This window comes from Condylura cristata, unplaced genomic scaffold, assembly GCF_000260355.1.
Source record: "Condylura cristata isolate star-nosed mole 26May11 unplaced genomic scaffold, ConCri1.0 scaffold00003, whole genome shotgun sequence".
NCBI classification, from domain to species: domain Eukaryota; kingdom Metazoa; phylum Chordata; class Mammalia; order Eulipotyphla; family Talpidae; genus Condylura; species Condylura cristata.
The window spans coordinates 60757728-60772482 of NW_004567104.1; the positions used below are offsets into that span (position 1 = coordinate 60757728).

The 14755-nt window shown below is 37.3% G+C and overlaps 1 protein-coding gene across 1 annotated transcript in view; it reads left to right on the forward strand.

Annotated features, from left to right (window-relative positions):
- Positions 1-14755, forward strand: part of LOC101619271 (canalicular multispecific organic anion transporter 1-like) — a 60521-nt gene that overhangs the window by 18197 nt on the left and 27569 nt on the right. Inside the window, exons 6-9 of the mRNA XM_012730652.1 lie at positions 228-354; positions 4320-4496; positions 9137-9304; positions 12835-12997. Of these exons, the coding sequence (XP_012586106.1) occupies positions 228-354; positions 4320-4496; positions 9137-9304; positions 12835-12997 (635 nt within the window). The remainder of the gene's footprint in view (positions 1-227; positions 355-4319; positions 4497-9136; positions 9305-12834; positions 12998-14755) is intronic.

Consider the following 14755-nt stretch of genomic DNA (forward strand, 5'->3'; position numbering starts at 1 on the left):
TAATTTTAGAAGATTAAGATTTTCTTTTGGCATTCATTTCCTCTATTTTGTTGTTTTAATTTTAGAAGATTAAGATTTTTTTAGAAGATTAATATAGAAAAAAAACATAAGAAGCAGCAATTTCAGGAATTTAGTTCAGTGTTATAAAACAGTGAAATATTTGTCTAGGAGTATATATTAAAAACAACTGTAACAAGGAATATCTCGTTCATTTTCTCTTCATACAGCTTGAACATAAAGATTCCAGAAGGAGCCTTAGTGGCCATCGTAGGGCAAGTTGGGTCTGGAAAATCATCTGTGCTTTCTGCCATTCTGGGAGAAATGGAGAAACTTTCAGGAGTAGTCCAAAGAAAGGTAAAGCCAACAAAATATTATTTTACAACTCTGTGTCATATACTGCATAATCAGCATATCATTAGTGTCAATAAAAATGTATCCAGTTAAACTGGAGATGCAAGTATTTAATGGTCATTTCTAGTTTCTAACAAACATTTCAATTTCCACAGAAATTGATTAGCTATGGATGGAATAGTAATAGCATTCTGTCATCCAAATACTTCAGCAAATCATCTGTGAATGCTTATGGTGATTCTTTGATAATATTAACTGAATTGCAATTACAGAATAACGAATGTGATTTATGCTGTAATATGATTAGGCTCCTAATTATCACTCATTGTAAGATTCCCTAAGCAGTTATGTCCAATCCATTTCTAGGATGTCTTACAGTAATTTGTGAGTCTTATCTTTAACCCAAAAGGAATCTCAGAAAAGTAATAATATTAATAGATTGCACTTAAATTTAAACTTCAGACTGTGAGGCTGTCTACTCACAAGTATTTTTTCCCCTACTTTTAAATTTCAATAATGGTTCCCCTCTGTTTAGAAATGAATGACTATACAGTGATCTGTTCCTTAGCTCTAACTTTTGGGTAGACTTCTATCATAATCTTTCTTTCTTACTTTGGACAAGATGGAGAAGCTCTGTATCACTGAGATCAGTTTCTTCATAGTTCTTCTGTCTAGGAAAAATCAACTTCAATTCTTTATTTTTTCCTCACAATATCTCTTTTCTCTTATCCTTATATCTTTTCTTATTCCAGCCTTTTAATAATTGTTTGTTGTTCTATTCTTTTCAGCATTATTACTTAATTTAGGATTAAGTATGTCTATGTGGTTATTTTTGTATAAGGTTATACTTACTGAAAAAGACAGTAACCTTCATTTTAGTATCTTGTTAACAACATGCCCTTCATGGTAAATCAGTCATTTCTCTATAGTTGTTTAAGACAATTGTAATATTTCCTAGGCCAGTGTAGTATCTTTTAAGATATAATGTATGCCATATTGATTTTGTTTTTATTTACTTTTTCAGGCTATGTCACCAAGTAATCATTGAGTAGGAAAACAAAGAATATGCAACCCTTATAGTGTCTAGTGAGGGGCATACTAACATTAGCTATTGGCTTAAATTAGATGTAGATAAAATGACTCTAATTATAAAAAACTTAATAATTTCTGCTTGAAATAAAACAATCAGAAGAGGTATCCATTTACTCAAAATTGAAAAAAGAAATTGAGCAATAAAAATGATAATCACGGCCCTCCCTGGTGGCGCAGCGGGTTAAAGCACCACACTAAGAAGCCAAAAGCCACTTCTGCATGAGTTCGAGTCCTGCCTGCCCCGGAGGTGACCACATGGTGTGGCAGACCTCTCCTGACCCGCTCGCTGCTCCCTCAGCAGTGTACTTTGTCGATCTGCCTGTTCTGCTCCCCACTCTGTCCCTGGTGAATCCTCTCACCCCACATCTCTGGCCTGTACCCCAGTTCTGTATGAATAAATAAATCTTTAAAAAAAATGATAGTCACATATAAATGTTAATCAAATCTAGGTATCACCTAACACACAAATGATAATGATAAGCTTAAAAGACCAAGAAGTAGACTGAATCTGATAATATGCAAAGACTTAGCCTCGTACTCTGCACAGAGGCAGCTGGCACCCTATAGATATTTATAGTTATTGTAATCCTCATTATGATCATGAAGGCTCTCATGGCGAGATTTAAAAAGTATTTCTGATGCCTTTGAGGGTTTATAATTAAGGAAATGTTCATGGTGATGAAAGATGCCATAAGAATGCTACTGCTGAAAGTAATGCAGAGAACACTATTTATATTAAAAACAGTTATCAGAGAAGAGCTATCTAGGGTAACTGGCCACTTCATCCTTCAGGAAGCTCACTGGTTTGGATTCGTGACAGAATTTGAACTATCACATTATGAATTATGTCCCAAAACATTTTAAATACTAAATTTATAAGTATCATTCTTACTATCTCTACTTTAGTAAGGACAACCATAAGAATGTCATGGCCAGTTTAACATTGAAAGTTTACAAAAAGCCTTTATGGACATGTTTCTGTTTCTCAAGGTTTCAAATAAACATTTTTGGTGGCATACACTGTAACACTCAAACTCAACCAAGCCTTCTTTCTAGATTCCATATTCTTCTATCAAAGGCCCAGAATAACCACTTTCCATGCAGAACATTCCATATTCAGTGTGTTTTGATGGAACACCAGTGATTTGGAGAATGGTTTTGAATTAGCAAATTCATTATTGTATTTCATTATTAAGAATGAAGTGAAACAAAAATACATTTCATTTGTTTGTGAGGAGGCAACAATAATTACATTATTAAGAGGGAAAATTTAAGTGTCTGAAAATCAGTAACTTTTTTCAGCTCCTGTTCTATCAGTAGATCAAGTTCACACCTCTCGGGGCAGTACTTAGTTTCTGTTTTAGATTGTATGCCATTTTGACTGTTCTTCAGTCCTTTTCCTACTTCTTATCTTTTGTTCTCTTTATATTACCTAATACGTAGTAAGTGCTCACATTTCAATCTTCCAGAGACTGATTTAATATGCTATTATAATCAAAGGTTATGCACTAGGCAAGTCAATTCAAGAGCAACTGCTTTTGTGTTCAAGGTCAAGTCAGATCACAATTATATTGTTAGGCAAACATGATAACCACTACTCTATAGAAACACATAGATCAGAATTATATGCTTTATATGCTCAACCAACAAGAATTAAAAGTTAATACTTGATCTTTAAAGTAGTCATATAAATGTCTATATCAGAAAACACTGTAAATGGCTGGTATTGTTACAGAGTGCACAGTAGTCAGAATGCCAAAATCTGTGCTTTTTTAGTCCATGGGCAGAATGAAATGGTAGGTCTCCACTTCAAATACACCGCTTCCTTTTTAAAAATAATTAAATAGTGTATGCAGCAGATGGTCATATATTTAGGAATTGCTTCAAAATATGGACTCATAAAACTGAATTTGAAGATTATGTGGTAGGCACACAGATGTGCCACCCAGATTTCTCTGCTAACATTTGCTGTACAGCAGTGAGGATACTTCCAGCAAAGTAGCTCCTTCAGGATTGGTCTCAACTGCCCAGAGCTTGGCTCTGGGGTCCCCCTCCTAAAGACCACACCACTTCAGCCTCACAGGGAGCAGATCTAATGAATGATGCTCCTCCAGCTCTCTGAAGGGTGGTCCAAATCTTTGTTGGGGTGGAGTGCTGTGTGCCTTTTCTCTCTCTCCAATCCTTCTGTCTCCTTTTCTTATAGTGATTGATCCCAAATAAGCAGCTTTTATTTCAAATTTTGTCTTAATGTTTTGGGGTGAAATGTGGCTCCCAAAATTCCTGTGTTGAAATCCAAATCCCCAGTCTCTCAGAATGTGAATGTATTTAGAAATGAGGTCTTTAAAGAGGTAGTTAAAAGTCTATCACTAGAATGGGAAATCATTTAATGAGACTGATATCCTTCAAGAAAAAGAAATTAAGTCACAGATACACACACACAGTGGGGAGACCATGTGAAGATTTGAGACATGATAGCCACCTCCAACTAAGGAGACAGGCCACAGAACTAACCAAATCCCACTGACACTTTATCACAGACATCAAGCCTTCAGAGTTCTGAGAAAACAAATTGTGTTGTTTAAGTGCTCCAGCCTGAGCAGACTAATACACTCAAGATCTGCAGATAAATCCAGCAGGAATAATAACTTTGTGATAGAAACTAGCATGAAAGCAAGTAAGTGCAAATTCATTTGAAGGGAATGCTAGTAAATACATATACTAAAATAGGATAGAGGATATAGGTATCTTTTAAGAAATAATCTAAATTTAAAAAATAAAAGACAGGAAAGCCAGGGACTACAAATATTCTTTTAACTTGATGAATCATGCATTATCTTCTCCCTCATTAAGAGCTTTCTTTTGTTTCTTCTTTTTAGGGTTCTGTGGCTTATGTTCCCCAGCAGGCCTGGATTCAGAATTGTATATTGCAAGAAAACATTCTCTTTGGCTCCGTCATGCAGAAACAGTTTTATGAGCGTGTATTGGAAGCCTGTGCTCTCCTTTGTGATTTGGAGCAGTTACCAAATGGAGATCAAACTGAAATTGGAGAAAGAGTAAGGAAAACATTGACCCAATGAGCATGTGGGTGATTTTTCAGCTCTGTTCCTAACACATTATTTTGAAAGTTAACTCAACATTTTGAATATATTTAAAAAAATAAAAAAGAGTAAGGAAAAGATAATTTATCATATGTAGGAATAATAATCTGTATTAATAATATCTTAATAACCTTTTTCCTGAGGTCTCAAAGAGTGATACAGTTATAATTTAGAATGGAAGATGAGTGGTTACTTATAATGACTATTTATAAGACAGACTAAAAAAATCAGCAGGAAATTCTGTTGCTAACATCTACATGGGAAGGAAAACCCACCCACTGGATCAGGCTTTGTTTCAGTTGTTGGTATACTGATGTTTACTGTTTAATGTGAATATAGTTTGTTTTTGTCCCTATCTCTTATGCATAAGCCAAGCTAAAGACTGTACCAAGAAAACAAAATTCATCTATTTGAAGTCCTTATGTGACTTTACTATGTAATTCTATTCATGAATTGAGCAACACCCCATTTAACAACGGAAAAGGTCCTGCAAGAAGTTGTACAAAATGAAAGGCTTGCATAGTCAGAAGAGGGAAGGAGACAGTTATTAGGAAAAGAAAAGATTATTTCAGGCACAGCCACCACCCCTGCGGAGAAGGCATGGAAGTCCTACACACATGACCTCACTAGCAACTGAGAAACTCCAGATTTATTGGTTTAAGATTCTACCTTGGGGAGAGGCTGAACTGCAATTAAGTCTTGTTGGGACTTGGCAGAAAAGAATTCATTTCGGCCTGTTCCTTTTTTTTTTTTTTTTTTTTTTGGCACAGTACAACATGAGTGTCATGGCGGCATGCAGGCCTGCTTCTAAAAAGACTTGAGATGATGCTGTCATCCATGTTCCTGTTACATCTTTGCTCATCCTGCTTAAAAGAAGCTGGTTTCCCAGTCATCTTGTTCTTTATCCTGTTTTATTGATTCTATTTATTTTTCATTACATTAATGAATAGTCATTACACTGCCCAGTGTTTTGAAGTTAATATAAAACAAAACAAGATATGTTGAGCCAAAGTTTGAACCTAAGAGATTATCACTAACCCATGACTAAATTCCCTGTTAATTAAACATGAACCCTAAACCAGCCTCTCTCTGCCTAAGACTCCTGCGCTATGAAGATGAATAAATAATCCTTAATAAGTACTTTGAATTTCTGAAAAGAGATTAGCATAACATTGTTAGGCATTTTTCTTTCTACTCCTTTGTTATTTAATTGTCTTGTTATATGATCAGCAAAAAAATACATAACAAAATTACAGAAACTGGAGTATCTGAAGCTAGAATTTAAGACAAAATCTACTCCAAAATTGGAATTATACTGGCTTTATTCACAGCCTTTACTTTGCAGATGTATTTCTCCAGCTATTAAATAGATATAACCTTTTCTAATTCTTGTTTTTCCCTCTGGTATCTTCAGCATCCCTAAGCAAAATGGTGCCAAAGTTAAAATCACAACTGCTGTGACTTATTCAATTTGTTACCACATACTGAACATTAAGCGGAAAAACCAACCTCTTGTAACATTAAGTAGCTGATACTGTACTCTAGATTTAAAGGCAAAATATGCAAAATAGAAAATATAGATTTAATAAAGGATATTGCCACTTATAATTTCTGCTTTACATAGCTAAATTTCTCTCAATGCACTTTAAAATAAACATGTAATTAGGGCCCTCCCTAGTGGTGCAATGGGTTAAATCAGCACTATGAAGCTATCGCAGCCACTATTACATGAATTCAATCCCCACCAGAGGGGTGACCCACATGGCACAGCAGACCTCTCCTGGCCTGCCACTGTTCCCCTCAACAGTGTACTTCAGAGGCTTTGCCTGTTCTGCTCCCCACTCTGTCTCTGGTGAATCCTCACACCCCCAACACTTCTGGCCTGTACCCCAGTTCTGTATGCATAAATAAATAAATCTTAAAGAAAACATGCAATGAAATCTTTCAAAAGGAAGCTAGTTTTTAACTCAAGGTAATAAATGCAGAATTTGCCTTTTATTCATCTTTTCCTTTGGCATTTGTAACTAATTATAAATATTTATTTACTTAGTATGTTCTAATCATGTACATAATGATGAAACAGCAATCACCCTGCCCTCAAGGGACTATAGTCTAGTGGATCGTAGGCACTAGCTGTTAATTATTAGCAATATCAACATACCTTCTTTACCATTATTTACTAGTGTTCAGCACTAATGCCCAACATTGTAAGGATGAACTAGGTAGGACACAGACTCAGACAGAAGGAAGCCCAGGCAAACTCAAGGCCAGCCTCGGGACACGTGGGGGTAATCCTCCCCTCTCCCTCTGAAGTTTTGCTCAGCATGGTCAAGCACCAACTGAACATCAGACAAATCAGCAGAAGAAAAAGAATACATTAATTACTTAAAAATATAATTATGTTTAGGACCCTTCTTGGTAAAACAACAGGTTAAAGCTCAGGACTATGAAGCTACCACAGTCACTGTAGCACAAGTTTGATCCCCAGTCAGGGAGCTGACCCACAGGGCACAGCAGACCTCTCCTGACACACCCACTGCACCCCTCAGCAGTGTATTGCAGTTTATCTGCCTATTCTGCTCCCTACTGTCTCTGGTGAATCCTCTCACCACCCCCTACAGCTAGCCTGTACCCCAGTTCTGTATGCATAAATATTTAGAAAATTAAAATATATATATTATATATTAGAATATATAATTATATATATGTAGTTAATATATAATTATATATTAGAATATATAATTATGTTTAGAGAATTTACATGACTTCAAATTCTATAGTAAATGGACAGACTGAGGAATTACATCCTAAATTAAGGATTGGGGTTGAGGTCTGGGGTGTCAAAGAGAGAAGAAGGGGACTACATGACCAAGCCCGGTGCTCTACATGTTTGGCTTTCCATAGCATAGTGTTTCTTCAACCAAAAAAGGTTATTTTAGGGGCTGACCTTACGTCTGAGTAACTGTCATGCTTTGAGGTAGTGAAGTAGTAGTTAACAGTTTCTCCTGAAGCTTGTGGGACACAACTGAATTTACAGGCCAACATGCCACAGTTGGAAAAAGCCTTCTCTGGACATTTTAGAAAAACTTATCTGATCATTTGGGGAAGTCCAGGTCTTACTAATAACACAGACTGCCAATTTTAGCTATGGGATGGGCGAGTAACCAAAGCAAGACAAGAAGAGGGAATGAGTCACTTTATTTGGAATACTGGCTGGAAGGTGGTTGTCTAAAAGGACTGAAGAATAAGTAGCCTGAAATTGAAAAGGAAGTATACCAGCTTCTAAGCAGAGAGAAAGCCTCTGCTCCATTTTCAAAATGCAGTCTAGTCCATTTGACCAACCATGGCCACTGGAAGGCAGCACTGGGGGTGCGGTTGAATGAGGAGTTAATACCAACATGTAAGTATCTTCCAGTAACTTGTTGTTAGTCGTGAATGATGGCTGGGAGAGATGAGCGTCCAAGACTTTAAGCAAGATGATGACATTGCTGGAAAAGTGATGACAAGGCCGAGGATGGATTGGAGACAGGGGTGATTCAGTTATATTTGTAATAGTGATGATTGTGTCAGTCCTCAGGGTTAGATTTGACCTAAATATTTTACACTCATCAAATGATGATGATGAACCCATGAAGTGGGGCCTATTTTAGGCACATAAAAGTACAAGCATGCTCACATATAAACACAGATATCTATTATATTATTTGCATATAACTTCTGTCTGTCTTCCCCACTAATATCTTCATAATATCTTCATGAGAGTCTTCATTACTGTTGATTACCATGTACTACTCTAACACTCAGCACACAGTTATATAAATGAGATATTTGCTGAGTAAGAGGATTAGAAATGAGAAGAAAAGCAATAGCATTTAACAATTACAGGTTGCCGGCTAAGTTCTATTCTCCATGGAAAGCTTTTAAATCACATCTGTAAACACTAAATATAAGATAAATCAAGCAAATTGGGCTTGACCCCATAATTCTCCATACATGGCTGTACGTGTCGACTTTAATTCTCACATGGAGTGATCTATATACCTTCTTCTTGTTTCTTAGACTTGTACTTTTGCCAACAAGACTTGTACTAATCTTTCTACAGAAGAAAATAGGACATGTTGATTACTCCTTTGGTAATTTAGCTATTATTCTCCATTTCCTATGTATCAATTTAAAAATGATCACTGGCGTCAGTATATGGCTTGCAGCCAAAAGTCCTATTTAATATTCCACAGACAAGACTTTTCAGAGTTAGGCGACTATAAAGTCTTTTTTCTTAATTCTTAGTATCTCCTTTTGAGAGTAAGCAATTAAGGGGAAGCGGAGAAATCTATTAGTATGCACCAGATAGTGGCTCTAGGAAATGGGGTGTTATAGGGCTCTGGAATTCTTGCATAAAGAAAGGCTTTAGAGTTAATTTTGAGCTATTACTTAGCCACAGTACAGAAGAGATTCTGGACAAATTGCACCTGCTTAGGATTTACACATTTTCCCTCTCATCTTTTTTTTTTTTTTTTCCTAATGTTTCCATTTCAGGGTGTGAATATAAGTGGGGGTTTTTTTTTTTTTTTTTTTTCCTAATGTTTCCATTTCAGGGTGTGAATATAAGTGGGGGTCAGAAGCATCGAGTGAGTCTTGCCAGAGCTGTGTATAGTGGGGCCGACATCTACCTCTTGGATGACCCCTTGTCTGCAGTTGATGTCCACGTTGGAAAACAACTTTTTGAAAAAGTCATTGGTTCTTCAGGTCTTTTGAAAAACAAGGTAAACACAGGATCATTTATACTTTTAGGGGAGAAGCAATGTAGTAAAATATCATATAAAAATGAATTTTGTACACAAATTTTAATAAGTTTTTTAAAAGTTTTACTTAAGAGCTTACTCTGAAGTGATTTATGTGAGTGTTATCTCACTGGTTAAGACCACTTCCGAAGAGGATTTATGTGTTAATCTGGGTTGTTTTTAGTTTAGTTGACTCCTTTTAAAAATATTTTAATGTATAATACTTTTATGAAACAGAATTATTTTGATTACTACTTAAAACTGGGTGTTAGTAAAATGGGTACTTTTTTTTTTTAAGTATTTATTTATTTAGATCTATAGAACTGTGGTACAGGCCAGTGGTGCAGGGGCATGTGAGGGGATTCACCAGAGACAAGAGTTGGGAGCAGAACTGACGGTACACTGCTGAGGGGAGCAGCGGGCTGGTCAGGAGAGGTCTGCCACGCCATGTGGATCATCTCCGGGACAGGCGGGGATTGAATTTATGCAGAGATCGAATTCATGAAGAAGTGGCTTTAGCTTCTTAATGCTGTGCTTTAACCCACCGCGCCACCAGGGAGGGCCCCTAAGTGGGTACTTTTGAATGGAAATAACTAAACTAGAAGTCTGTCAGAATTTTAAGACCCACTTAAACTATTAGCACATGACTAAGGGGCATCCTAGGTCTCCCCCAAAACTTGCATTTTATAGGATCTGGCCTAGTGTACATGAAGACAAAGCATCTTTCTAGTGTAAACAACTTTTAATAGAAGAGAGCTCATAAAGAAAAGAAGAAACGATAATTGTTTACCAATAAAACACTCAAACTTACCATATCTTCAGAGTAAATTCTCACACAGGGTTGGCCTGAAGGGGTGTCACTGAAGGCCAGAAATTTGCCATTAATCTAAGGCACGCTAAGGAAGGGATCGGAAGCAAGCCCCAGGAAATTGGAACAAAGGAACCAACTCAAAGTACAAGTCAAGATAATGGCTGCCATTTCCAACCTCCCCACAGGTCTCTCACCCACCTGTCTCTTCCAGGTGTCTTGTCATGTCTGCTCTCCATGTGTCTCCTTAAAGTCCCCCAAAGCCTTGTTGTGAGCTCAGAGCCAGAAGGCAAGCGCCCTTCTTCTCTGGGATTCTTCCTCTGAGCACCCTTGCACTCAGAGCTTCACCTGGCCCTCAGAGCCATTAAGTGTTGTGAGGAACATGGTTCCGCTCTGCAAAACAAAGTTTAAAAGAGAATCCTGTCTTCTCTCGATCAACTCTGTAAATTCCTATAACTACTAGTTAGGTAAAAGGTTTTAGTAAGAGGTGCTAGAAGCTAGTCTCTCACCTGCTGAAATTTCAAGATAGGATAATTCTAGGTTAATTTTTTTTCCTGAGTCCCAGTTTTCAATTGTTTTTCACCTTGTCTAGTGGAAGGAATCATTTGTTTAAATAGTGAAAAGCTGTGACAACCTTTCTGTCTGTGCAGCACTTAAGGTAGTAAGCAGAGTGACTTTATGCATCAGCTAGCTTTTAAAAGGGCCAAATCTATAATATTAAATCCATTGTTACATGTAAAACATAAAAAATAATAGCAATAATAATAATTCAGTAGTTTTGTAAAAGATATATTTATTGGCCCTCCCTGGTGGTGCAGTGAGTTAAAGCACAACACTGAGAATCTAAAGCCGCTTCCCCATGAGTTCAATTCCCGCCTGGCCCAGGGATGACCACATGGCGCGGCAGACCTCTCCTGACCCGCCCGCTGCTCCCCTCAGCAGTGTACTTCGTCAATCTGCCTGTTCTGTTCCCCACTCTGTCTCTGGTGAAGCCTCTCACCACCCCTGAGCCTCTGGCCTGTACCCCAGTTCTGTATGCACAAATAAATAAATCTTTAAAAAAAAAAAAAAAAATTTATTTATGCATACGGAACTGGTTATAGGCCAGTGGTATGGGAGTGGTGATAGGATTCACCAGAGACAAAGTGGGGAGCAGAACAGGCAGATCCATGATGGACACTGCTGAGGGGAGCAGTGGGCAAGACAGGAGAGGTCTGTCGTGCCATGTGGATCACCCCTGGGGCAGGGATCAAATTTGCACTGAAGTGACTGTAGTTAGTTTGCAGTGTTACATTATGTCTTAACCCATTGCGCCACTAGGGAGGACCAATTCAGTAGTTTTTGAAGGGTTCCAAAAGAGAATTCATGTTTATCAACAGCATGCCATGTTTGACACTTTAAAATAGTTTGTTCTTACAGCTAACCCAAAGCAGGTGTTATCAGAGGCACTTAAATATGAAGAAACTTGGGTGTCAAATGACTGATCTACTCAGTCATTTGAGATTTTTAAAAGTCTGTTTAACCACAAAGCTTTGTGATTTCCTACGTTCTAGGGCCTGTGGGAAAACAAAGAATTTTCTCAGTATTTCTCACCATGACCTTGCAGCCCAGGTCCCTGGTAGATAACACGCAGCCTTGAGATGTTGTGTGCTTGTGCAGAAAGCAGTCAATAATGTGACCTTGATGTACAGTTCGCATGAGCAAAACATACTTCTATAAACTAGGCCTAAGCTTGGCCCTGTGCCGGCTTTGCCTGTAAGTCGAATACAAGCTAATGTCTCCTGGGGTGGTGAGGGCACTCACAGGCCTCTCACTGGCCATGCAAAGGGCCACTGCTGCTACTGCTGCTGCTATTGCTGCCCTTGCTGCTGCCAATGCCAACAGGCGGCGCTGGGGAGCCCAAGAGGTCCCAGAAAAGCTGAGGCTTTCCCGGGAGGCCCAATGTAGCTGACACCACCAGGCCCAGATCCACTGGGCACCTGCACCCTCCAGGCCAGCCGCACAGATAATGCTGTTGCTACCTGCGTATCTATGTTGCTGTAACAAAGACTTGTTCCTACATATGGGCTCTGTGACCTGCTTTTTCAGTTGCCTCCATCAAAAACTGGCAAGCTTATATCTGAGTCCCCCGTTGGCGGTGAGGATGTCATGGCATGCAAACAAGTAGAGGATCCGACCTATGTGTCTATCGATTTATTAATATAAACACTCTTGGAAAACATTAGCAGTGTGGGATGGTAAAAGGTATGGCTACCTAGATTATAGATAAATGTCTTTACTTATGGACACTTATGTAAAATAAAAACTACTCATTCGAGTTTACGTGTATGTATACATTAATTGGTAAGATTTAAAATTTATGACTGGAGTCAAATATACTTTTGTAACACACCAGATTTTTTAAAAAATAAGTAAGCATGGCAGATGCGAAATCGCTTTGAATTTGGTAGGCTGCTGATTCTTTTATAGTGCATCTAAATACTTAAGCCAAAGGGTTAAAATCACATTTTCCAACTATCTTTGTTTGTCTAGCAGCAAATCATCATTCATTGTGAAATATACATATGCTGTCTGAAACTTGTATCTAGCAGGAATTACATTCTAAAATAGTAAAGACAGAAAAACAAATGACAGCAGCTTTGTTTAAAAGAGATTATTTTTGCCACTTGTTTTGTAACTGACAGAATAAAATACTGTTTTTCAGACTCGTATTTTAGTCACCCACAACCTCACACTTCTGCCACAGATGGATCTTATTGTTGTGATGGAAAACGGCAGAGTAGCACAAATGGGCACATACGAGGAATTGCTGACTAAAAGTAGAAACTTCACGAATTTCCTTCAGGACTTCAGTGAGGAAGAAAAAGGTGAGGACACAATAAAAAAACAAACCTAAGAGGCACACTACCTCCCCTTAAATTAGCTGACTCTTTACTATGCGTTTTTCTTCATTTATCCTGCTTTCATGAGGGACTGGGCTCCTTCCTGTAGGAACAAAATGCATGGAGCACATCAGTTAAATAATCAACCTCATTTATTATTTTAACCAAAACGTTCTGCCCCAGAGTATATTTCTCCATCTATGAAATAAGAGATTAGATGATTTATAAACTCTATTCCCAGTCTAGGATATTATGGATCTAAATATGCTACTGTCTTTTAAATTAAAAACAGGCAGCATAAATCTGTGTCAAATAAATAATAAATATTTTAAACATCTATGGCATGTTGAAGTAGAGAAACAAAGAAGTAACAGGAAAGACAAAGAAGCATGATATTTGTCTTTTACACAATAACAACTGGGTTTATTTACTAATTTTCGTTATTCTAGTTCTAGTGATAAACATTTATAAATGAAGTGGCTTGGTCTTTACCGAAAGTGGCACACAGGATGTTAATCTAGCATTAATTTACTAGGCCAGCCATCAGTCTTCCTGACCCTGAAACTTTTGCATAAACATCAACCCTTTTCACACGTATGGATGGTTTCTCCTATGAGAAGTGATCTTTGTCCTTTACCTTTTTAAAACAACACTATAAAGCCAGTTAACTATTTCATCATTTTAGAGTAAACAGGATCAATTCAGAGTTGTGTCCCAGCATCTTTTACTACGTGAGCTTATTTCACTTTACACTATATTTGGATGCAAAGGTCATAAAAGTATGAAACTAGTTTATAACAAGGTCAGTGCAATGTAGTTTTTCCTTTACATGAAATTAAAAAACAAAGCCATTTCACTGACAAATTTCTCTTTTGGATCTGTGCCAATCAATAATATTAGTAGTTCTTATCTTCTGAAAGCTGTGGAATTCATATTTGTTTAAATCCTGTTTTGGAAACAAACATCATGCCTTCTCTGCATTTATATCCTTTCTGATGTATTTGAGTCCTCAACAGTAAAACAAGTTGAAAGTAATATTCTTTAAGTTTGTCTTACATGAAAAGATATTTCTACTTCACCATCAGAAATCATGCTCAGCAGACTGGAAGTAGATTTCTTTACCAAAAAAATTTTTTGCTGAGTAGCAAATTGTCCATAAGACTAGTTTACTGTTTAAAAATACATAATAAAAAATAAAAGAGGCATTTATTAAAAAGGACATAAACTTCATTGACATGTCTTCTCTCATTGAGAGAGGAAGCAATAGCCTCCAAATATTGAGATGCATATTTATACCTGAGCTTTATATTGAGTTGCGAAAGCTTTCTGCACTCTTGTTTGACAGATGAATATGCTGCTGTTTCTTATCATCGCATATAATGTATATTACTAGTAGTAAACAGCTGAACAACATTTCAATGTCCTATCATATGCCCAGTCCTTCTGTGTCACCAGATCATCTCAGCCAGTTCTGTACCAAACACCAAAATTCCATCTATATCATGTTCTCCACTAACAAATAGCAAAAGACAATACACCTTTTTCAAGAAACATAAAAAGGAATCAGGCAATCATTTATTTCAGGAGGAGCTTGATACTTTATCCCCAACTCTAATAATTTCAAGTGATAAGAAGAGCTCTTGTAACTAACCTAGTTGTATGAATTGATCAACAATCTTCTAGAAGTCTGTGTTGTGAAATACCAGCTGCCTTATTAAATTTGCCTTTGCTTGATAAACTTGA